The sequence below is a fragment of the Monodon monoceros genome, unplaced genomic scaffold (assembly GCF_005190385.1).
Source record: "Monodon monoceros isolate NGI ecotype Baffin Bay Population unplaced genomic scaffold, NGI_Narwhal_1 Super_Scaffold_7, whole genome shotgun sequence".
Lineage (NCBI taxonomy): Eukaryota > Metazoa > Chordata > Mammalia > Artiodactyla > Monodontidae > Monodon > Monodon monoceros.
In genome coordinates, this window is record NW_021703784.1 from 60,721,821 (window position 1) to 60,748,417 (window position 26,597).

General features: G+C 41.3%; 1 protein-coding gene across 1 annotated transcript in view; it reads right to left on the minus strand.

The window, feature by feature from the left end:
* Nucleotides 1-253: 253 nt before the first annotated feature.
* RIC3 (RIC3 acetylcholine receptor chaperone) overlaps nt 254-26,597 on the minus strand; it is a 49,558-nt gene continuing 23,214 nt past the window's right edge. Inside the window, 6 exon segments of the mRNA XM_029208726.1 lie at nt 254-2,320; nt 2,323-2,712; nt 8,576-8,724; nt 17,822-17,915; nt 19,785-19,860; nt 21,060-21,286. Coding sequence (XP_029064559.1) covers nt 2,259-2,320; nt 2,323-2,712; nt 8,576-8,724; nt 17,822-17,915; nt 19,785-19,860; nt 21,060-21,286 — 998 coding nt within the window. The 3' untranslated portion in view covers nt 254-2,258.

A 26,597-nucleotide genomic window follows, 5' to 3' on the forward strand; every position in this document is an offset into this window, starting at 1 on the left:
TTGTGCTCCTATAGATTTGGGTCCGTATCTCAGATACAGCATAAAACCTTGTACAATAAAAGTAAAGTGGCTACCGCTTATTGTGTGGTTATCCTGTATGAGATAGGATAGTGCTGTTTTACAGGCACTGACGATTTCATTGAATCCTCATAACTACCCTGTGAGACCTGGACTTTGACCCGCCAGCTTTAGAATGAGAAAGCCAAGGTTCTTGGGGTTAAGGAACTGGCCAGATTCTACAACTAGAATAGACAAGGATGGAATTGTGACCAACATTTCTGTGCCTGCAGAATTCTCGATCTTGAGCCCTTTTATAGTTCACAGTTCATTTTTAAAAATAAATTGGATACGGCTCCCACATTCAACTGAGTTTTTTTAAAGGTAGGAATTGAGCCTTCTGTTCCCACTGCCTAGCGAGCAGTGTCTGCTGAATGAATAAATGAGTGAATAAGCTAGAAGGAAACAAATACATACCTTTAATAAGGGAATCATATCCTAAGGCAAATAAGAAACTCGAAACAGGCTCCCAGAACTCTTCTCATAAATCAACCCCTCATTGTGAATGAAGAGAAACAACACGAAAAATAATTTTTCGAAACAGTAAAGAGCACCTACATTATTTTTTACCTTCAGCATTACATTACATCTAGACTGTTTTCAGTACATTTTAAACTGTATTCTTTACAAGTGAATCAAATGTTCCACACAGAGATAGAGACAATATGCTTTCTATAGACTCAGTCTTCAGTGACTTTTCTCTGTAGTCATTAACTAACAAATTCACAGCAGTAGCTGATACATTATCTTAATACGATCCTGTACCTGTGACAGCAGTGTGTATGCTTATGTGATTTAACAGTGATTAAACGATCTTCCTGGCCGCTTGCTCATGCCAGGCACAATGGAACTCTAAAAGCCAAGTCTACCTTTACATGATTTCTTAATTTTCAAGTCTTCTGCATTCCATGACTGGGAATATCCTCAGGAATGTGTCCTCTTTAAACTCTTAGGTCTTACCTGTAAACTGAATTCACTCATCCTTACTAGACAGAATACATCTTACCTCAAGGAGACGCGTGACAGATCGCAGCTCAGAGATAGGCTTTTGGTTTGGTCACAATCCTCCCAGTCCTAACCTACCTCCTACTTTGCCCAGCTTTCTCAACAGACTCAGATATCCACATATGGAACAAATGGTCTCTTCCCGGGCACTGCTACATTGGGTCCCTGCAACTTCCCTGCTGAGCTGGCGCTTGGTCTATAGGCTCGGTCCTCCTCGTTTCTGTTTCAATTGAATTTGTTGTGAGAACAAACTTCCCAGAGGGTACAACATTCAGAAACAGCATCTAAGCAAGGACTGCCTATAAGCGCATGGGTTCTCTCCCCATCACCGGCTCCCTGGCCTTCTGAGCATCTCACGGCAGGACCACCACCCTTCGGCAGGCTTTCCTGAAGCCTCAAACCTTGGCTCTGCAGGGCAAGGACTAAAGTCTCTAACTCAAGTTTCCTCTGGCCACTGAAGACCAGAGGTACAAAGGTACTTATGCATTTGGCAGTTCTGTTAAGCAGAACAGGGATAAAGGAAGCTAGAGGTCCAGGCAATAGTAGAGCAAAACCATCCCCCAATAAGCCTCTAGGTTCATTCTCAGGTCAGTGGGAGTCTTCTACTCTGGAGAAAAGTGGAGATCTGAGGCAGCCTGGGTGCCCCTAAAAAGGGCCTTGCTGTGAGAAAGGGGCTTCAGTTCAGACAGCAGAGTCTTACCCTGCTCTGGCCCCACCATCCCCACTAACAGAAGGTTTTCTTCTTGAGTTCAGCGTACTACTAACCTGCTCAAGGCCCACAGAATAAGGTACTTTGGACTCTGAAATCTTCACTCTTACAACCTTAAGTCCTCATCATGTATAAACTGATGTTTGTTCACAGGTAAACCGTCTGTTACTCCTAACACGAAGAGTCAGACCTCAGCCCTGAGTGGTCCCATCTGTAATTACAATAGATAGAAAATTACTCAGTGGATCAACTCTCTGATGGAGGAAAGGCAGGAAGAGAGACAGGGAAGCTGTCTTGTGTTCATACTGATTACTGTGATGTTTTACAGGTGACAGGTGTGTAAGCACCAGGAAGGACACATGATATCCATGGCAGTGGCCTGATTGTCTATGATATTTAAACACAGAGAATGAAATACAGGGCACAGGGCCAAGGATGAAATCAGAGAGGAGAGAAAGGTCACCTTGGGACTACAGTAATGGGCACCTCACCAAACTGGCTGTCTGTACTCTAAACGGTGGGGGTCCCGCTTCCTCAGCATGCCCCCTCATCTGCTTTATCAGCACTGGCGCCTGGCCCTTCATCTCTCGAGTCGCGGGGCCACATTTCTTCGGTGGTCTCCTCTTGCTCACGGTAACTGTCTGCACCAAATCCAGCATTCTCTGCCAAGACAGCGGGATCCTCTTCTTCATGAAAACAGCAGGAACATGTTTCTGCCTCTGGGTCACATGAGGTAACAGAATTATCTTCCTGAGCTCTGGGGTCAGTAGGCATTTCCCACCCCAAATGGCCTGATCCTTCTTCTTCTATCACTCCCATTCTTTCAGCTATTTCCTCGGCAGAGGGCTCTTCTGGGTCAGGGTAATCCACCAGGATTGTTTCTTGCCTACGCTTGATGCAATCTGAAAGGCCATAAATTGGATAGGTCTCTTCAGGGTAACCTAGAGAAAAAAGCAGTACAAAGTCTTACAAAGAATGTCTCTTCCAAATAAAGTGTCAGGCTCAAAAAGGCTTCTCAAGCAGCAGCCATCCTATCCCAACAAATCCATTCAAGAAATCTCTAAGAAGATTCTAACGGTTCTCAAGTTTCACTTGAGCAAATTCTTGGCGATCTGGCTGACTGTCGCCCAGCTCTTTGAAATACAAATCAATTCAGTTGAAAATCCCTTCTTAAGTGCAGGGTGCTTGGGGCAGAGTGTTAAGTCTCACTCCTCAAGCTTCTGCAGTAGAGATGAAGATTAAACAAACGACATGAGCCTCAGTTTAAAAAAAATGTACCAAACACCAGATGGAGAGAGCATAGCTCAAGGCTAATGTTTATAATTTCTATTTGGAACCATTTCCAAATCTTCCCGGGGTGGGGGGCGGGGAGGAGGGAGGAGGAAAGGAATGCTGAGCTCTTTGAAAAATACACGACAAAGCCTTCTACTAATCAAAACAATTGAAATGGCTTGCAAGTGTCAGAAAGAGAGAGCATTTTAGCAATACATGTCCAAGATCCCGAAGGACAAGGACTGCATTTTCAGAAGGCAGAATTTCCATTGTTGGCTTCTTCCTCTTCACAAAAGGGAACAAAAGAAAACAACAAACTGGTAAACAAAATGAATCCCAGCAATGAGAAAAGAGAAAATGTTGCCAAATTGAAGAACAAAATGAAATACATCTGTGTCAGCCAAGCCGCGCCTGAGCAGCAGATGGGCCATGCTGGAGCTCATATGCCAGTGCTGGCAACAGCAGCCATGCTCAGCACACAATGGGAAAGCTGGAGGATTTGAAATCCATTTGCACATCATGATAATTGGCAAATTGAACCCTGACATAAACCATCTTTTTGCCTACAAATTCTGAAAAGCAGGGGTCTTTTTTGGTGCCATGTAGAGTGTGGAGAGACATTTTTACAACATTTATAATTAGGGGAAAAAAACAGTCACACAGACTCATTTGTAGAAAATTTGAAAAACACAGACAAGTTTTAAAAAGAAAACACAAATCACCTAGAATCCCACCACTGACAACAATGTGTTGTGTTACCTCTGGCCTTTTTATCACATATAAACATATATCCTTCTCTTTTTTTAACAAAGAGGGATCATACTGTATATAAAATGTTGTACCCAGATTTTTTTCATGCAACATTGTATCATGAGCCCTTCTCCATGTTATTAGGCATTTTAAAGTTGGTTGCAAAGTATCCCATCATACAGCTACGTAACTGACGTGATTTACCATGCCTCTTCTATAAGACATTTAGATTCTTTCCGATTTTCCATTATAAGTTTCATATTAGTTAAGATCCCTGAATATAAATCTATGTCCACTTCCCTGTTTCTTTAAGATAGACTTTTAGAAATATGAAAACTAGACCAAAGGGAATGGACATTTTAAAAGCCTTTTTTACACTCTGCCAAATTACTTTCCAGAAGAATGGTATAAATTTTTAGTCCTACCAGTGATGTAAAAAACTGTCCATCTTATCACATCCTCACCAGCACTAACAGTAGTATGTCAAGAATCTTGCCAAGGCAGTCTTAGTTCCCAGGCTCATAGGTAAACTGGAGCTTTGCTACCCAAGGCCCTCACAGTCTCCTTTCAAGGGCAGAGGCTGGGGAAGTCCATTTGCTAGTTAGCTCCTAGCCACTGCATGCCTAAGAGAAGTCCATCCTCTGGCATGTTCCTGCCTTGTCCCCATCAGGAACAAAGCCTGCCGTTGGAATTCCATGACTACCTGCTTTGGTTTACGAGGGGGAAGCCTGCTGAGGAGAATCAAATGGTGACTCACATAACTACTTAGGTAGCCCGTATCAGCCAAGGCACTGGGTACCCAAAACTTCATTAGAAACATGAGCAAGCAACAAAATCTCACTGGTCCTACGAGGAAATCAGCAGCTCACAACAGGAACCAAACTAAGCAAACTATGTAAATAGCCCCTGAAAAAAGTCAATGCAGGAAACAAGAGTTAATGTCAATCAGCTTATAATTGATGTTCCCGGTAATATTCAACAGGTTATTGAATGTATAAAACCAACCAGGCTTCAGTATAAAAAAGGGAGCAAACACAATGTAATAGAGAGCTGTTAGAAACTCATCATTACAAAAAAAATTTAAACTTAATAGAGGAAGAAAAGAGTAGGTTGAAATAAACATGACTGAGAACCAAATTAATATATTAGAAGTTCAAGGTGAGGAATTCTCCCAGGACAAAGATAAACATGGCAAAGAAACGGAAATCATGAGAAAAAAGATAAGCCGCACAGAAGACCCATCCAAGATCGAATCTCAGAATTACTAGAATTCTACAATGAGAGGGCAGAACAGGTTAAATGGAAGCAATAAAATTACAAGAAAATATCCTTTAGTTGAAAAAATAACTCGTCTTCAGATGGATAAATGCTAGGTAAAAATACCTTGACAAAGCCATACGGAGACATATGCTGATGAACCTGTACAAATTCAAATTTTTTGTGGGGGGAGGTACTTAAGGAAGTATTCTGACAGATACAAAAATTAATCAAAAATTTAAATTCAAGAAAGAAGATACTGTATACAAGTGGTAAAAAATGAAATCAATAAGAATTATCAATGTAAAATAATCATTGATAATGTGGTTAGAAATTTAATGCCATTGTTAAGAAATACTTAAAAGAGAAAAAGGCTGTAAAAGCTAACATCACTTGTAGCTAAAATTCTACCTAATTTCAACAAAACCTAAGCAGTAGGTAGAAAATAAATATGATAAAAACTTTACCTTATTTGGGAACAAGGTTATATAATGAAGATTTGCAATTTGCAAGAAAAAAAGGAATTCCAATTTTCATTTCATTGATTACTAGTGAGAATGGAATAATTTTTCTTCTGTTTTGTAGCCAGTTGCACTGTTTTCTTTTGTGCACTGCATATCTAGGCAGATATCAGTGTTTTCTAAATTAGTTGTAGAACTTTTTGTATATGAAAGATAACAGCTTCTTTGCTGATACCATATTTGTTACGAATCTTTTTCCAGTTTAGTGCTGGCTTTGAAAACTTTATGACATTCTCTGATCTACAGAAAAGGTTTATGTGCACTATGTAAAACACTATCCTTTCCCTTATAATTTCTTGCATTGCTTTTCTAAACTAATTTTTAATTTTGTGTTAATTGTAGATTCACATCTGGTTATAAGAAATAATACAGAAATCCCATGTACCCTTTACCTAGTTTCTTCTAATGGTAACACCTTGCAAAACTATATGCTACAATATCACAACAAGGATATTAATACTGATACAGTCAATATACAGAGGTTTTCTATCACCACAAGGATCCCTTATGTCGCCCTTTTCTGGCCACACCCATTCCCTCCTGCTCCCACTCCCTCCTTAACCTCTGGCAACTACTAGTTTGTTCTCCATGTCTATCATTTTGCCATTTCAAGAATGTTATATAAATAGAAACACATTATATAACCTTTCGGAATTAGCTTTTTTTCATTCGGCATAGCCATCTGGAAATTCATGCAAGTTGCTGCATGTATCAACAGTCCATTCCTTTTTACTGCCGAGTAGTACTTCACAGTATGCACGTACCAACACAGTGTTCAACCTCACCTGCTGAAGGACGTTTGGGTTGTTTGCAGTTTGGGGCTATGACAAATAAAGCTGCTATAAATATTTACGTACAAGCTTTATCTGAACATAAAACTTTCCATTTCCCTTGGGATAACTGTCCAGAAGTACAACTGCAAGGCTGTGTAGTAGCTACATATTTAGTTTTTTAGGAAACTGCCAAACTTTTTTTTCAGTGTGGGTGTATTTTACATCCCCACCAGCAACATAAGAGTGAATCCAACTTCTTGCCAATTAAAATCCCATCAGGCTTTTTTTTTTTTTTTGTAGAAAGTGACACACTGATTCTAAATTTATATGAAAATATGAAGTGCCTAGAATTACCAAAATAATTTTGGAAAAAAACATAGTTGAAGAACTTGGGCTACCTGACTTCAAGACAATATAAAGACACAGTGATAAAGACATTATGGCACTGGTGTTAAGTACAGACACATAGATCAGTGAAACAGAATAGTAAGTCCAGGGGCTTCCCTGGTGGCGCAGTGGTTAAGAATACGCGTGCCAACGCAGGGGACACGGGTTCGATCCCTGGCCCGGGAAGATCCCACATGCTGTGGAGCAACTAAGCCCGTGTGCCACAACTGCTGAGCCTGCGCTCTAGAGCCTGTGAGCCACAACTGCTGAGCCCGTGTGCCACAACTACTGAAGCCCGCGTGCCTAGAGCCCATGCTCCGCAACAGGGGAAGCCACCGCAATGAGAAGCCCATGCACTGCAATGAAGAGTGGCTCCTGCTCGCCACAACTAGAGAAAGCCCGCGCGCAGCAACAAAGACCCAACGCAGCCAAAAATAAATAAATAAAATAAATAAATTTATATTAAAAAAAATAGTAAGTCCAGAATACACCCACACATACATGGTCAAATGATTTTCCATTTTCCAAAAGGGGAAGGGTTGGTTGATTTCCAACCAACACACCAAGGTAATTAAATGTAACAAAATAAACTGGAACAATAGGATATCAATATGGAAAAATATTAACCTCAGTCCTGATACCTCACACCATATATAAATAACTAAAAATAGATCACACTCCTAAATGTAAGAGCTAAAACCATACAATTTATAGAAGAAAACAGAGGAGTTAGGCAAACTTTGAGTTAGGTAAAGATTTCTTAAATGCACACAAAGAAAGTGAGTCATAAAAGAGAAAATGATAAACTGGACTTCATCAAAATGAAAAAAACTTCTGTTCTTTGAAAAGATGTCACTAAGAAAAAGGCAAGCCACAGATTAGGAGAAAATATTTGCAAAATTCATAACTGACAACTTATATCCAGACTATGGAAGGAACCCTTGCAACTAGAACACAACCAACTCAATAAAGAAAGTGGCAAACAATGTGAACAAACACTTCACCAAAGATATACAGATGGCAAATAAGTGTGTGAAAAAATGTTCAACATCATTAGTCATTGGGGAAATGCATACTAAAGTCACAAGCTATATACCATTTATACACTCACTTGAATAGCTAAAATTAAAAAGACTGACGATACCAAGTGTTACCAAAGATGTGGAGGACTGCAATTCTCATACATTTCCAGTGGGAAGGCAAAATGGCAGAGCCACTCTGGAAAGCAGATTGACAGTTTCTAACAAAGCTGAACATACCGTATAAAACGCCAAAACCTCATTCCTAGATATATACACAAATATATGTTCCAACAAAAACACGTACACAAAAGTTCATAGTAGATTGCTTCATAATAGCTCAAAGCTGGCACCCAAATGTTCCTGAACTGGTGAATGGAGAAACAAACTATATCCAAACAACAGAAGACTACTCAGCAATTAAAAGAGAGCGAGAACCACTAATACACTCAACACATGGAGCTCAAAAGCGTTATAAGTCAACAAAGCCAGAAACAAAAGAGCATGTGCAGTATGATCCATTCACATAGAAAAGGTAAAACTCCAGGGACAGAAAGCAGTTCAGCTGTTGCCAGAGCGGAAGGGGACTAGCAGCAAAGTGGGTGGGAACTTTCTGAGATGATGGAAATATCATGACTAAATCATCGCTATGGTATGATTATATAACTCTACACATTTGTCAAAACTTATCCAACTACACACTTAAGATTGGTGAACTGTATTGTATCTACATTATACCTCTGTAATAAAGCTGACTTTTAAAAATTTTGTAAGATCTCTTTTCTGGGCTGATGGTTAACAAAGAGATAAGAAGACACTGTTTACCTTCCCAGTCCTCCATGTAAGGGGCCTCCTCAGCTTCTTTCTCTGGAGTGGGTCTGTCAATGAATTTTCCTTCTTTCATGACCCTGGTGATTTCTCGGAGCTGATGCAGCAATCGTTTTTCTTGGTCAGAAGTCACGGCCTGTGCTCTGCTTAGAAACAGCAGACAATCCGGCCAGTTAGTGGTAAATACTCCTAGGCAAGGAACATAAACATCACTGTGATCTGTCTGGACTCCAGGAAGTTCAACAGCAACAGATAATTACTCTGGGAACTGATACTGGAACTGCATAGCTGGGAACTAGAGATGTCAGTTCAATGTTTTGATTTTATAAATGGGAAAACTAAGGCTCAGAATAGATCAAGTGACTGTCCAAGGTCCCAGAATGATTTAATGTCAATACTGGGACAAGACCCCAGATGTCTAAGCCTTCAGTTCAGTGTTCTTTCATTACACCTCACTGCCCTGATTCTCTAATCTCAAGCAATTTCACCATTACTTATATCATTCCACTTATAAACAAGCCACTTTTCTCTGAAGTAATGTCATCAAAAGAAAATGTGCTGGACCATTTGCCTCAACTAGGGAAAAATATGCTACTAGGCCAACCCTGGAATTACCAGCCTGAATCTGTTTGTGCAGAAATGAAGATATATCCTAAAATTTCAGAGCTGGATCATTCTGACAAATCACCTAAACCAGAGAAATTGGGGAAACTGAGGCCCATGGAGGGTAAACTATACATCATCACACTGTTAGTTAATGTCAGTTCTAAAAGTAAAGTCTCCTGACTTCTGACAGCATTCTGGTGCAATTCTTTTTTTTTTTTTTTTTGTGGTACGCGGGCCTCTAACTGCTGTGGCCTCTCCCGTTGCGGAGCACAGGCTCAGCGGCCATGGCTCACGGGCCCAGCCGCTCCGCGGCATGTGGGATCCTCCCGGACCGGGGCACGAACCCGTGTCCCCTGCATCGGCAGGCGGACTCTCAACCACTGCGCCACCAGGGAAGCCTCTGGTGCAATTCTTGACGCACAGTGCTCAAGCTGCACAGTTCAGAAAACCTGGGTGTGACCCCTAACTTAGCTGTGTGGCCCTGGGGAAATGTCTACACAAGTAAGATGAGGCTCAAGGATAATGGTGTGACTCTTTGAGAGGGAAGCGCTACATCGAACTGGCAGGCAAGCAAGGCCCTACTCAGAAGACTGAGAACTGTCTGCTTTGGGACCAGTTTTACCTAGTGGCAGGATTTAACAGAGGATACTTATGCTCCTCTTAAAAACCCAAAGCACCCGAAGTCACTATAACACTCATGAAGAAGAAATGATACACTCTGTACCAGCCTCATGGAGGTGCCACCAGTCTTCCTAATAGTCCAGCCCCGAGCCTACGTTTCTTTTTACATTTAACCTACATTACATTACCCTTAATGACTAATAGGGAAGAAGAAAAAACTGCTTCTCCCGCCAACATTAAGATGGCAACTAAGGAAAATGGAGATGCAACATTTCTACAGACCTCAGTGGGAGGAAAACAAAAGCCCCATGAGCTCCACTTTTTCTACAATAAATGGCCTCAAAGCCATGAACTGAAGAAGCCTGTCTGTTCTACATGCAGCTGAACAGCTGCTTTACTCCTTCCCATCAGTACAGGAGTGCTGACTCACCCTAACTACTCATGTATTCTACAATCCCTAATTCTTACTGTTACAACAGCTCACTCTGTGGGAGGCTTCTGGGGCAGCTAGGTCACCCCTAGCTAAGAGAGCCTATGTGATTATCACAACATCCTGCACACGTTACTTCTCTGGACTGGACTTGGTACATTCTGATTTTTACTGAAGGAAACAGTCTTAACTTTGTTTCCTAACTCATGGAAAATCTGAACCTTTAAACAAAAGGGGGATGGGTAAGCTAAAGAAGCAGAAACAGACAAGAGAAGCTTTCTTAGAGCATTCCAAACTAGAGTGTCTTCAGGGGTACTCAGTGTCCATATCATACATTAGGCAATTAATCGTGGTCCACCTTACATCTGAATTTATTGCAATGAAGACTTTCATGGATTTCTCATTGTCTCAACTTGGTTTGATACTCCTGGAGGGCAGTGATAAGCTCACAACAGGCACAGTGTACAGGCACAGTGCCATGAACATTTTAAGTGCTCAATAAATGTGTTGGTTTGATTGGTCCCCATTTCTTCTACCTTCCTGAAATCTGGCTTCCACTCCATCATTTTACCAAAACTTGTGAAAATCAATGATCAGTGACCACTCTTTTTTTTTTTTTTTTTTTGCTGTGCAGCAAGTGGGATCTTAGTTCACCAACCAGGGATCGAACCCATACCCCCTGCAGTGGAAGCACAGAGTCGTAACCATTGGCCTGCCCAGGGAATTCCCCAATGACCACTTTAAAGTCCAAAAGTCTTTTTTCTCACATTTCATTCTTCTTGACTTTTCTGTACTATGGACCATCCTCTCCTTGAAATGTCCTCCTCCCTTGGCATGTGTGTTCCTCCCACTTATCTAACCATTCCTTGTATCTTTGATCCTGGCTCACTTTCCTACTCCCACATCCTAAAACATGGTTTTCCTGAAGGCTCAGTCCTAGGACTCTTGTTTCTCCACTCCTACAGGCATGCCCTCAGGAAGCTGACCCAATTACACAGATTAAACCATCACCTCTACACAGACGATGCCCAATCTCTACCTCTAATCTTGACTTTACACACAAAGGCCAGTCTCCTAACTCCAGTTACCTCCTGGGCATTTCTACTTGGAGGCCTTGTCACTATAATAAAGTTAAACTTAAATTCACGCTTCAAAACCACGTCCTAGTTGGCCCAGGATCGTAAGCAGCTGTGTGAACAGGTAAGCTAGGTGAGGTTGGCTATGGCCGATTCCAAGATGCTAGAAAAATAAAACGTCAAGTTGGGAGATAACTCAGACTTTTGAATGCTACTGCTGTAAATCCAGAGGAATCATCAAGTTCTGAGTCCAAGAGTTAAACACAGAGAGAAGAATGAAACAGTGTCTTCCAACACCATTCATGATGAGAGCGGAAACCAGACCAGCAAAAGAATGCTGGCGACTGCCACACAGTAATTATATGCCTCAAGGATTTGGGGATCTCATCTTTCCCGCATGGCCCTTACCTCTTACTCCCAGCCAAGTGACTTCCGAACTTGTGTCCTCTGTTCTGACCTCAATACCCAAATTTCCTATTGTTGTTGCTTATCATACATGGATGTTCTGATGGCACTTCAACCATATTCAAAGCTGAACTTATGATCCCTATTCCAAAGCCTTATCTCCATTCTTCCGTGTTTTTATTTTGGTTGATGCCATAATCTTCCTCTCAGTTTGGGCTATAAGTCTCCAAATCATCCATCTCCTCTCCTTCATTTCTCTTATCTAGTCAGTTTTCCTTTGGAAAACCAATCCCTCTTCTGCTCACAGTGCAGAGGCTGAAGCCATCCATCCCCTCACTTCTCCTTCTAGAGTGGCCACGTGGCCCATGGCCTATCATCACACTCCACCCCCTTGGCTGCAGTGACTGATTCAGTGATATATACAGTTGGGCCAACTATACTTTCTCCTAAAACTGGATCTTGAACACAGTGAAGCCTGAACTGAAAATTTTTCATGTTAATTCATCCTGGCAGCAGTCCTTGAAGAGACTGTCTATTCGCTCCTGCTCCTAAATCCCGACAGCTGCTCTGGTTCCCACTCTTCCTGAAACTTAGATCTTCAGCTATTCTTTTGATACTGTAAGCGACCCCATACTCTTCCAATAAATTCGGCCGCACCCCCCAAAAAACAAATTTTTGCTACCCAGAGTTGTCTGCCTGCAACCAAGGAATCCTGATACAGCCTGTGATTCTCTTTTCCTCCCTGAAGTCCCCTTAATCTGCCCCCCACCTCTTTTCTCCTCTCACTGGCCTATGTATCACTTTTGCTAGACCCTTTTCAATGTCCTAGCATACAGCCACCCTAGACTAGAACCTTTTCAATATCCTAGCATACAGCCACCCTAGACTAGAACCTTTTCAATATCCTAGCATAGAGCCACCCTAGACTAGAACCTTTTCAATGTCCTAGCATACAGCCACCCTAGACTAGACCCTTTTCAATGTCCTAGCATACAGCCACCCCAGACTAGACCCTTTTCAATGTCCTAGCATACAGCCACCCTAGACTAGAACCTTTTCAATGTCCTAGCATACAGCCACCCTAGACATGAGTTATTTTTCTAAAGCACAGCAGATTATGCCATTTCTTTTCAAAAGCCGCCAGAGGCCCTCCACTGTAAAGACAATAAATGCCAACTTCTCAGCCTACTGTCCAGGGCCTTCCAGTCTGCCCCCAGTTTACTTCTCTAGTTCTTTCTCCCATGAGTTACCTCCCTAACCATTTACCACAGCCCTGGTGTACCCTACTCCCGTTACTTCGAACTACTTGCTATTCCAAAAAACGTGCCTGACCTCTCACCTTGTTTGCTGCTTGTGCCACCCTCTCCCTCTGGAATATTCTTCCCCCAACTCTGCCAGAGGGAATCCTTCCATCCTGTAAGGCTTATTTAAATTCTCTCTTTTTCTTGAGACCTTCTGTGGTAGGCAGAATAATGTCTCCTCACCACCCCCCAAATATGTCCACATCCTAGTCCCTGGAACCTATAATGATGTTACCTTATACATAAGGGGACTTCAGGTTGCAAATGGAATAAAGGTTGCAAATCAGCTGGCCTTAAAACAGATTATCCTGGATTATCTGGGAGGACACAATGTATTTATGAGGGTCCTTAAAAGTAGAAGGGGGAGGCAGAAGAGGCCAAAGTAATAATGTAACGTACGAAAGTCTCAACCCACTGTTGCTGGCTTTGAAAGTGGAGGAAAGGGTCCATGAGCCAAGGAATTGTGGGCAGCTTCTAAAATCTGAAAAAGGCAAGAAACAGATTTTACCCTGGAGCCTCCAGAAGGGAACGCAGTCTGGCAAACACCTTGATTTTAGCCCAGTGTAGGACTTCTAACATACAGACCTATAAGATAACAACGTGTATTGTTTTAAGACATCAAGTTCGGGATAATTTGTTATAGCAGCCACAGAAAACTAATACACGTTCCCAGAGCACACTTTTTCTCTCTGAGATGCAGTTCCTTAAAGAGAAAATAATTGCTACTGACAACCACAGAGGGCTGTGCAGAACGAATCAAAATAGGTACCAAAGATATTCTTATTATTGCTGAAAATGCCTGCTTTAAACTACTTTCTTTACATCTACCTCATTCATTCTTTCAACATGTACAGACACTGTCGATGTGCCAGCACTAGGTACGAAATTTGAGCAATGAGCCAGCTCTAGGAATGCAAGTTTGAACAATGAAAATTCCCTGTCCTCAATAAGGTTACAGGGCATTAGGGAAGACAGAAAAGTTAACAGAAGATAAGGAAGTAATACGATGCTTACATTATCCAGCAAACAGAGGTGGCCAAGGGAAGATATGGGAGGAACACCTAACCAAGTTGTGGGTTCAGGGAAAGACTCTCAGAGGAAAATGATGTCTAAGTTGAGACCTCTAAGACAAGCAAGAGTTAAAACAAGTGTGTGTGGGGAGGCGGTCGGGGGCAACATCCAAGCAAAGGAAAAAAGTATATGCAAAATCCTAGAAGCGAAAGTGCCCAGGTACTTCAGAGGAACAGCAAGCAGTGTAGCTGGACCACAGACAGAGAGAGAGAGAGTAACGGAGAAAGATAAAGCAATTGAGGCATGCAGAGCCACGTCACCTAGGACCATGTAAGTCATGTTAAAGATTCTACTCTTTATCAAGAGCAACAGGGACCTATTGAAGGATTAAAACAAAAGACGTAATCCACTGGTTTGGAAAGCAGAAAGTGAATTGAAAGGAGGCAAATTAGAGGAAAAGAAACCACATGAGACAGTTCTGACCTACGTCAAAAATAAAGGCATACTCTACTCACTCACTTAGTCATTCTTCCATTTCAATTCATACTTTTCTAAAGCCTACTACTGGCTTGTGCTAGGCTCTGGGAATAAGAAGGCTAATCCCTGCCCTAGTAGAGTTTAGAGTGTTTTACAGGGAGACAGACTTATTAATTAGGAAGAAATGACAAGACATGGTGATTAATGAGATATGGGAAGTGAAGGAAAAGGTGAATCAAAGATGACATCTAATTTCTGCTTTGGGCAACGAAGTAGATGGAGGAGCCATTTGCTGAGATGGGGAACGTTAAAGGTAGAATAGGTTCATCTGGGGGTAGATGATGAGCTCCACTTTGGATGTTCATTCACTCAGGGGACATTTACTGTTCGATGAGGATAAGAGTAGCCATCTATGAGACATGGCCAGTAGGACCCTGAATATAGAGGTCAGCAAATGAAGAGAAGGATCTCAACAGGGAATGGCCATGATTTACTCTTCTATCATGGTAATAAGTACAGATACTTGCATCAAAAGTGAGTATCTACTCTTTTCCAATGGTATTTACTTAGTACCTACTATGTGAACACAGTGAACAAAAGAGACTAAGCCTGTCCTCAGACTTTACACCCCCACAACACCTGCCAGAAATCTGTGGCCCCACATAATGCTCAACATGCCTGCCAAGGCGTTTGCTGCCAGAGGCTGTACCCTCATTTCTCCTCTTGGGCCATTCCATGCTTCTAGGTAAATAATTACAGTGGGACATGCTGCTCCAGGAAGGAACTTGCACTGATCACAAGGACAAAAATGAGGACACCTTGATTCGGATTCCTAGATCCTTTCCTTAGTCTTTGTGTCCTTGGGCTAGAGAATCTGCTTAATGTCAGACATAACATGGCACAATACCAACCTTCCAGGAGGCTTAATTATTTAAAAATGTGTGCAGACTTATATCGCTCACAGGTGAAAGCTGTCTGAAAAGTTTTGTTAGTATTAAAAATCTTTCCCATATCTTGATTCTTATATAAGCATTAAGATGAAGTATCAGAAAGAGCATATTTTGGGAATTTTAAGCAAAATCTTACAGTTATGGAGTGATATTATATAAAAGGACTTAGAAGGCTGCAAATGAACATGGCTTCTTTGTCTTAAATCCTCTCCTTGACCTCCAGAAGCCTGGCAATGTGATAAAATCTTATCTGACAGAAAAAATACTGGGGTATTTTGGGCTCTTCTAATAATCCTAGAAGCACAGACTTGTAAAAGAACAAATGCCACAGAAACTAAGGTTAAAGGCTTTAAGTATAAAAAGGAAAAGAATGTAAAACATGCAGCTACCTAGCCCTTGCAGTTTTGAAGGTGGAAGTCCCATAGGGCCTACCTGTAAGGATAAAAGGTTTTAGATTAAGGAGTTTCAGAGAGAAGGTCACCTCCTTATAGACTGGAAAATGAGACATCTGGGAAAGAGAGACACAAGCTATGCTCTCTTGAGGGGAAGGAGAGCTGCTCCTTGGTTCCTGAGAGGTACTGTGGAAAATATTTTACACAATCATTGCCATGTGGCAGTGGCCTCAGCATGTTCTCAAAGAGCCCATGCTCCAGCAACTTACTAGGAATATATAACCTGAGCTAGGACCCGCTGTCCCAGAAACAATGAGATGGCGCAGCTCCAGGGGCAGTGGCGGTAGTGGCACGCAACTCCTCTGCCTTCGCACATAAAACGTGGAGCAGCAACCCTAGCTGGCACAAGGAGGACAGACAGTAGTTAGGGGTCACAGTACTGCACCCCTGGCTTCGGCAATGGACAAATGGTATGCGTGGTGGGGTCATCTGGTTTGAGCTAAGGGAGTCTGAATAGCAGTGAAGAATAGTGAGAAAATATCTTCACATGGTTTCTTAGCCCAAAGCCCAGGGTTGGATCTCCCAGGTGGGAGGCCCTGCCCACAGATACTCACCTATAGTTTTCCTGACACTTAGGTGTGGCCTAGTGCTTCAAATAGACCAGGGCCAGGGTACAGATATTTTCTGAGGCACAAGGGTCTATAGAAGTCTGGTACTTCCCCACCCAGACTGTGAATGGTACAGGATAAGGGCAGAAAATGCCAGAAAAGTATAGCTGCACAAATTGGTTTAGTCACACTCATACAAAACAGTCAAACATTAGATAATGTATATAAAGCATTAGCTTGGAGCTTTGTTCTTAGTAAGTGCTCAATAATGCCAAATAGTATTATCCACTCACAGAGATATACTCATGTATAGATATGTACACCTATCTCTACCACTCTGGAGAAGTCCAGATAGTCACTCTGCTTTCTGGACCAAAAGAAGGTCAACGGTCATGGGCCCAGATAGGCAAGGTTCACCCTCATAAATGTCATTTCAGCAGCAATGTAGACTTTGCAGGGAAAAGCCAAGCCAAGGGACTTCAATTCGAGGATGTTTACTCTTCTCCTATCTGGCCAAAGATGGGCAAGGCAGGAGCCACGAAGCAGGGGAAACAGTATGGGGCACTAGTAGCACAAGGATGGCAAACAGAAGAGGCTAAGGTAGAGCAGTTTTCTGGGGCAAAGACTCCACACTGAGCCCACGGGGCTATAGTAGGGACCTTTCAATACATCCTCCTGCATGGGATTTTGCCGCTCACCCCCAGTGCTTCCTCCATTACTTGTCAGAAGGCCTAGCGCGAACCGAATCCCTCTTTGTTCTCAATCTCACATTCTGGTTTCTCCTCCCTGGCCTTCCTACACCCACGTTTTCTTAGTTGATGCCCACTTCCATCAACCCCCTGAAGCCACCTTTTCAGATCCTCAGCCAGCCCTGTAGCAAGAGGAGTGTGTTTTCGCTGCAGAGCATCCTAAAGGGCTAGTTTGGCTCCTGACACCTACTTTACACGTCTAGTTCTGCTCTGGAATAGTCAACACAAAACAAACGTGTACTCTGATCATACTTGCTCTCTTCTCTCATTTTGCCTCAAACAGAAACCACAATATTTAATAATCTGGTTTTACTTAAAATTCTGCCTTTTTTTAGACAGCTAGGATATTGTCTTCCTTAAAACCCAGTTATTTTAGCCTGTAGTATCTGCTCACAAATTTACTCACTCTCACAATAATGTTGCACAACATGGAACATATACTCTTGAAAATGAAACTGCTTGAAAGTGTGAAAATCGAAATGTTCAGTGAAAAATAATATGTAAGTGACAAATATGATAACAATGAAAGCAAGTGGGCCAGAAATCAAAGAAAAACAAAAATTTGAATTGACTCTCTAAATGGGAAACAGTCTGATCTCTGTTATGCGAAAACGTACCTCTCACCATTAGGCCCCACTCTGTTGATTAGTTTTTCCATGGCTTCCTCTGTCTCCTTCAGTTTTTCTTGTAGTTGAACAAGCTCAAAATTGGCTGAAAAATAAGCATCAATCTAAGAACCATCATGTACAACTCCCTAAGCCCTTTTCTGAAACATGGCTGGCTGTGACACTCTACAATAATCCAGGCTGGTCCTGAGATTCAGCTAATCCAATCAGGACACAAAGGGTACTGAGGTCTAGACACCAAGATCTAAAGGATACACGTTTAGAAAGTGATGAATAAATCACTCTCTCACACACAGAAATATAGCAGGACCAGCCAAAGAAGATACCTAGGAGTGAAAAACATAGCCCTACACAGTCAGCCAAGAAGGAATGAAGATAACGCCTTTCTAATTCAAATGATACTTGAGGATAAAGTACCAAATCTGGTAAAGGACTTCAGAAAAGGTGTTAAGACCCTGAAATGAACAATATTTCACCTGTCCCTAGGATCTGAAAACTTATATGGAAGATAACAGTATAAAAGTTACTCTTCTTCAACAGAAGAAGTCTTGAACTAGGGCTGAGACCTTCCTGCCCAAGGTTTTCTACTTCAGTCATCTGGGGTGAGTGGTATAACCCTATCTCCCAGAAGCAGCTTTCTCAACAAGGATCAGACAGGACCACAATTACTGAAAGTGAAGTTAAGACCCTAAAAGTAGAACATAAAAAATCAATCACTCAATCAGTACATGAAATGAACTTTAAGGTAACAGGAAAATAAAATGTTGCTCATTATGTAGATAATCTAGTTATTCTGTTTCACACCGAGTATCATTGTACACAGACATATTGAGAGGGTCACTATAAAATGTAATATTTCAAAGGCTTTTTAGTACTTGTACAACAAATTCTTATGCATGCAATTAACATCTGTGCCACATAAATGCTTAGGTTATTTTTATTTTCTGTATGATTCAAAATTGAAGCACAAGAAGTTGATATAATTGCTACTACATTATCTTTCTGTTTTAAATGCATTATGTGACAGGATACAGAATTTGCTACTCTTTAGTTCACAAGTCTTTAAAAACAATTTCATGATGCATTTACAATCACTTTTGGTAAGACACTATTTCAATTAAGAATACAAAAATTCAAAAAAAAAAAAAAGAATACAGCAGGGATCACAGTCATTTTGCTGATGTCTTTCTTTTAAAAAACTCCGATGAGGCTTCAGTATCCACAGGATAGTTTGGCCTTCAACAACACAGCTTATCCTGCCTACTCTTCATGCCTTCTTTCCCACAGCTGCCCTCTGTCAGACTGCGTCTTACTCAAGCACCCTATCAAATAGGCCCTCCTTCATACACAGCTAGGTGCGATTTCCCAGAAGGCTTTCGCCAAGTCCCTTCCTTCTAGGTAGTAAACTTTTCACAAGTTATTTTTCCCTGACATTCATCCTAGACTATAAATTCTCAGAGGGAAGAGCCATGCCATATATATTTCATTTTTCCAGAGAGCACAGAATATTCTAATTGGTCGGTAAATACTGGATGATCATGTTTTAAGAGTCAGAAGTGTTAAACTCTGTCCCTAGATCTAATAACTGACTTTGACAATGACTTGATCTCACTGCCTCAGTTTTCCTCTATGTGAAATAAAGAAATTTGCTACCAATACTCTGAAGTCTAGAAATGAGAAGTAACCCATTCCGAGTGTAAAATATTAATCTGCTAATATATAAAAAAGGGAACTGGTGGTTGTGTACTTTTTATAACTATCTTTCCCTCAAAAGCCCAACATCAATATGGAAACTTGAGAATTCCCAGAGCTAAGGTTAAAAATCGGCATCAGATTAATCTGGGACAACTTTTGAGAAATGCTTTTAAGACATATCCACAGATTGTCCCTCTGGCTGTATTACAGCTGTCTGACTCAGTGAAACTTATAAATATACAATGAAAGGGGCACTTACTAATTTTCCTGTGGGTGCTTCCAGGTGTGGCAGTAGAGCACTTCCGATCCTCTGCAGTACTTTTCCCCTTTGAGAGCTGAGAATTGAAGGAGGTACAGTACATCAACAGCAGCTCAGAACCTCAAAGTCATGGAACCCCTCATATTAAACGGAAAAAAAAAAAGGTTGGGAGAAAATCAAATCAAATAGCAACACATTAGAGAAACATCTCAAAAAAAAAAAAAAAAAGCCAACAGAAGGTTTCCAAGTAAAAAATTATCAAGGTCAAGGCACAAGAAAAAAATCTCTTCACAACCCATCTGCCTTGCCCATGCTCATCCAAGACTCAACCTGGGCTGCCTGCAGAATTCCTAGGCAAGAATGAAGTCACCTCTTACTCTAGCTAGGAGGGCAGCCTCCTGTTTCTACTTACAGGGCCCAGGCCCAGGCCCATGGCTGGCCAAAGCCTGCCTGGAGGTAGAACTTAACTGGGAGTCTACTTTTAAAAGGACCCAAATCGGGCTTCCCTGGTGGCACAGTGGTTGAGAGTCCGCCTGCTGATGCAGGGTGGTCTGGGAAGATCCCACGTGCCGCGGAGCAGCTAGGCCCACGAGCCATGGCCGCTGAGCCTGCGCTCTGCAACGGGAGAGGCCACAACAGTGAGAGGCCTGCGTACCGCAAAAAAATAAAATAAAATAAAAGGACCCAAATCATATCTCCCCAGAGCTGGGAAATATCAGGCTTAGTTTCAGGACGTGGCAGTTCTGTTTCAGGAGAATTACTACAACATGTTAAAAACAGCACCTCATGCTCCTGGGGGTAAAAGGAAGAAAAAGTGGTGTTGGTACAGTCATTATTTGGCCTCACAGTGGCAACCTCGAAATCATTATGCCAATCCTCATGATAAAGTTCTTCTTAGAACACCTTTATGCCTTTACAGTTTGCAAAGATGCCCAATCAAGAAAAATTGGGGCAGGGTCGGGGGAGGGTAGGCTTTGAACTTTACTGCTCAGTGGACTAGGAGCTAGAAGATTCAGGTTCAAGTGTTGGTTCTGCATTTTTAGTTGTGAATTCTGGGGCAAATTGTTCAGGTTCTGAGTGAAGATTTTCTCATCTGTAAAACTGAGATACGTGACAGCTATCCTAGGTACCTCATAAAGAGGAGGCAAGATTTAAAGAGATGATAGATTTGAAAAAGGGTTATGAACCATAAAGGGTTTTAATGCTGACAATGATTTTTATTATGACGATACTGGATTTTCACTGATGTAATATGATCAGGATGACTCCACTTACCTTAAATAAAATGTATAGTATATACAAAAAAATCCCAAAACCGTAGATTGGAATGATCTGCCCCATCAGGCCTCTTCCACTACCTCCTCCTCCAGTGCCTCCACCTGGTCCTTTAGCCTTTGCAAAGGCCTCTGCAAGGTGAGACCTCTGGAAGCGAGCCCCAGAGGTCTGGCCATCTGAGGGTGCCTGGTGATGATGCACCATAGGTGGAAATCGACCCAACTTCCCTGAGAAAATAAATTAATCAGTCTTTATTACTTCTACTATTTAAAATATGGCTATTAGGAAAACACCTCACGCACTGAGATACACAACAGAAGTCAACCCAAACAAGTTTAAGAAAAAACGGGAACTTGATTATAAGGATATAGAGGCATCACAAGAGTATCACACATATAATAAATATGATGTGGCAATCTCTAGCTGTTCACCAAACCCATTTTCTCTTCCTTTTGGGTCCACAAGTGGATGACATTTTTCAGCTTCCAATACACTTAAATGTGGCCGTGTGACTGAGTTCCAGACAAAGCAATGTGAATGACAGGTGCTAGTTCAAGGCCTGGCCTATACAATGTCCCATGTATTGAACTCCATGTTCATTTCCTTTCTGCAGGCTGGATGCTAACACCTACGGAGACATTGGAAGTCATGTGTTGAAAATGGCAGAGCTTCCATCAACCCGAGTTCCTGAGTAACTGTGTGGCACAGAGCCGTCCGCTGCCACCACCTCACCAACTTAGAACCATCTGGACCTGTTTATGTGAGTGAGAAATAAACTTCTGTTGTGCTAGGGCCATTATACACTTTGGAGTTTATCTGTTAGAGTAGTTAGCCATCCCTAACTAATACACATAAGGAAATGCAATCTGATCTCAGAAGAGAACGCAATCAGAAACTGGAAAGCCATCAGGATACCAGACAGCTACTCTCACATTCTACTTCAATCGTTCTCCCTCTCTGTGGGGCCAGAGGGCTTTTTTCTCTGCTCCTCTGTGCATATCTTCCTCATTCTCATTTCTCCGCCAGCATTTCTCTAGCTTCTCTGTGAACATAAAGGAAGATGTTCACCCCCAAACCCCTCAATCTGCATGTCCTTCAAGGGGCCAGCAGAGACTGGTCATAATTCCAAATTCCCTGCATACCTTCTCAGCTTGGGTAGGTATGCAGCACTTTTTAATCAGCTGTAGCTGAGCAGACAGGGTTCATGTAGTACAAACAGGGTCACAGGGGCTCAGTCCTGTGAGTGGAAGTGCAGGGCTTAGAGAAAGGAGCGTGCATCAGTTTTCTCACATTTTTTTCCTCCATCAGGGGCAGCCAAACATTAACAGCGTCAAGCCTCCTCCAAGTCACAGGTGAGAAAGAAAGGAAAGACTTCTCTTCAAAAGGCCATGTAAACAGGCTTGTGTGGATAATCCATTGACAGAAAACACTAAGGAGCAGAAAGACCTCCCGACTCAGGCTCTAAAAATACAAACTACACAGTAAAAACCGTTGGATTTGACTTCAATAAAATTATGGATTTCTGTTCAATAAAGAATACCATAACAGGGTTAAGATAGATGACAGGCAAGGAAAAGCTTCTGCAACGTCTAAAACTGACAACGGATTAAATCTCTAGCATAGACAAGGAATTCCTACAATTTGATATGAACATCAGAGGAAACCCAATAGAAAAATGGCCAAAAGATACGAGTAGGAAACTCACAGAAAGAGAAGTTCAAATGGTTAACAAGTACATAAAGAGATGATCAAAATAAAACCAACAAGAAAAATGCTAATTAAAACAATGAGCTAGCACTTATACCTACAAGAAGGGCAAAAATTAGAATGGTGGGTAATAGTAGGTACTGTCAAAGATGTGGGGAGGCAAGAACTCTCATGCATTATGGGTAAGAGTGTAAACGGATACAGCTATTCTGCTAAGTGATCTGGCTGCACTGAGTGACATTAAAGCTACGCCCTATTATCCAGTGATCTTATACTGGTGGATAAATTCCAGAGAAATTCTCAAATAAGGCTGTCTGTATCCGAATTCAAACTATAGACTCTATAGACCTGTGTGAGAATGTTCACTGTGATGATGTTGTAGCAGGGAGCCTGAAGTAACTTTGATCTCTGTAACTGTTAGAATGTAGAATCAAAATGGAGTAGATACAAATATGAAATTCCACGTAGCTTTTAGAAAACACTTCAGATATACCTACAGCAATATGAACATATCTTAAAAAGCACAGCGTTGAGAAAAATAAGCAAATACCACATGTAAGCTAAAGACACACTATAATTATACTACATATCTTTCAAGCAAATATGTAGGTATAAGGACATAAAACAAACACATTAGAGTGGGTGCACATGAACGGAGAAAGGAATGGGCATGTGGAGTGAAGGTAAAGGGTTAAAAAGAAAGTAACGAAATAATAAAGCAACCTTGCACTGGTGATGTTAATCAGGGGCTATGAACTGAGGACTATCTTCAAGTCAACTCTCTGCTCCTGAGGTGAGAGAGATGGTGGGTGGGCAGGCAAGGAGTGAGACAGGCAGCCACTGGGCCTGGGGGCTGCCCTCTGCCTGTATCCTCTCTCGGCCGGGCTCCACCCCAACAATCCTTTTTTCCCTCTTGATACTGACTTCGGGTGACACGGAAGTTAGAAGAAATGCTTCTTTTTAAGAGGAGGCCAGCAACAGAAGCACAACTTCAGACGGTAGAAGCAAGCAAGCAGGTCACTACTCCTTATTCCGGGTACTGGTCACTATTTTGCTACTAAACTGTCAAGGACCTTAATATCTTAAATGGTCCTAGCTTTACGGCTATAATGCACTTTGAACAAATGCCTAGCCAGCATCTAAGAAGCTAACCTCTCCCTTGAGTGAATCTGATATATCGGGTGGTTACTGCTCAATAAACTAGATTTAATATCTGTAGTAATACGTTGTTGAACTTCATTTAACAGAGAACTGAGAAGACTGTTCTCAAAACTTGGCATAAAATAAAATATAAAAAATTAAAACCAAATAATGGCACAAAAGGCATTATTTTGCATTTCTAAAATTGAAAAATGATGCTAAACATCACACGTCTGCCCCCAAAACTTTTATAGATCTGTCAGCCAAGAAGATCTATTGGACCACTATTATGTTCAGGACTCTGTGCTGTAGGTAGGAAAGTAAGAGAACCATAAATGAAACGGAAACAATGGTTCCCACATGAAACAATGCTTTTAAAAAGTAGTATATCCAAAACAAACAGCAAAAAAGGAACAGGGTACTATGGATCTTATTACTAGACAAACTAAATGTCTAAGTATTGAAAGAATGCAAAAAAAAAAAAGGGAGAGGAATCAGATGGGATCAATCATTGAAGGGAGTGAGATTCAGAATAGAAGAGAAGCAAAGGCACACTAGGAGAAAAGAGGACTGTGTGCAATGAGAAAAAGATGAGAACAAAGAAATAAGAACAAAGAATAAATAAGGTTAACTACCAAATCCAATAAGGGAAGTAACAAGAGATAAGGAGAGGAAATTAGCGGTGGGTTAAATGTTAACTTGTGTCATATAAATTTAATACTGTGGATCTAGGATCAGGGAAATGATTTAATCAGAAGGGTGTCTGAGGAGGATTATTCCAGCAGTTGAGGAAGGACCTAAAAGAGAGAAACTAGGGTCTGGGAAATCAGCCAGAAGACAGCTATAGCTATAGAAAGGAAAGGATGGGTCCAAGGGCTTTCACCATGTAATGATCAGCAACATTTAATAATGAATGGGGAGTGGGGGGTTGGAAAACTCGAAGGTTGGTTTAAGATACTAAGAGAAGACAATGAGGAAAACTGGGAGGGCTTATGGTTAGGGGAAGACTGAACACCTATTTTTCACATGTTAAATTCTAGGCGTTGTTGGCATATTCAGAGGAAATTTTTATTAGACTGTAGTTAGGCTTGAGAAGAAACTCTGAGCTACCTAAATGACAAAGCTAATTAAAATTGCATGAACAGTTCCCATACCAAAAAAAATGGAGGGGTATGTGTACTTATGTGCAAAAATAGGAAGAAAAGAAAACTGCGCTGGTCAAAGAAGACCAGAAGCAAACCAGTATCATAAAAGTCAAAGGAGGATAGACTTTAAAGCAACTGAGAAATCTAGAACAAACTGATAAAAGACTAATGGCTATCCCTGTTTTTAGACACAATGTATTCTTGGGAAAAGGATGGCCATCATATGTAATCTTGACTGTCCACCTATTTGGACAATAACAGAAACCAATATACTACAAAGCATCATAGAATCTTCAGAGTCAGAAGGAGCCTTAAAAGTCATCCAGCCTCTCAACAAATGCTATGGGGACAAGACACTCACGTGCAAAAGGATGAAGTTAGACCCCTACCTCACACCATATTAAATTTCTAAAAACTAACTGAAAATAGATTGGAGACCTAAATATAAGAGCCAAAACCATAAAAGTCTTAGAAAAATGATAAACATAAATCCTACGAAAAAAAACCAAACACATAAATCCTTGTGACCTTAGATTAGGCACTGTTTTCTTAGATATGACACCAAAAGCACAAGCAACCAAAGGAAAAATAAGTGGACTTCATCAAATTTTAAAACTTTTGTGCTGCAAAGACACCACCAAGAAAGTGAAGACAACCCACTGAATGAAAGAAAATATCATATATCTGATAAAGGTTGAGTATCCAAAATATATAAAGAACTCTTACCACTCAACAAAAAGACAATCCAATTAAAAATGACCAAAATATCTTAATAGACATTTTTCCAAAGAAGATATATAATGGCCAACATGCACATGAAAAGATGTTCAACATCACTAGCAATCAAAGAAATGTAAATTAAACCCACAATGAGATAGAACTTTACACCCATAGGATGCTATAATCAAAAAGACATAATCGATGGGCCATCCCTGGTGGCGCAGTGGTTAAGAATCCACCTGCCAATGCAGGGGACACGAGTTCAAGCCCTTGGCCAGGAAGATCCCACATGCCGCAGAGCAACTACGCCCATGAGCCACAACTACTGAGCCCGCGTGCCACAACTACTGAAGCCCAAGTGCCTAGAGACCATGCTCCGCAACAAGAGAAGTCACCAAAAAGAGAAGCCCGCGCACTGCAACAAAGAGTAGCCCCCCCCTTGCCACAACTAGAGAAAGCCCGTGTGCAGCAATGAAGACCCAACACAGCCAAAAAATAAATTAATTAAAAAAAAAAAAAGACATAATCTAAAGTGTTGGTGAGGATGTGGAGAAAGTGGAACTACTGTACGCTGCTGGTGGGAATGTAAAATAGTGCAGTTGCTTTGGAAAACAGTCTGGCAGGTCCTCAAAGAGGTAAACAAAGTTTCCATATGACCCAGCAATTCTGCCCTTAGGTATACACCCAAGAAGAATATGTTCACACAAAAACTTATGTACAGAAAAGATCTTACTGTGATTTATGTCAAAGAGTGTTCTTCCTATGTTTTCCTGTAAGAGTTTTATAGTGTTCGGTCTTACATTTAGGTCTTTTTTTTTTTTTTTTT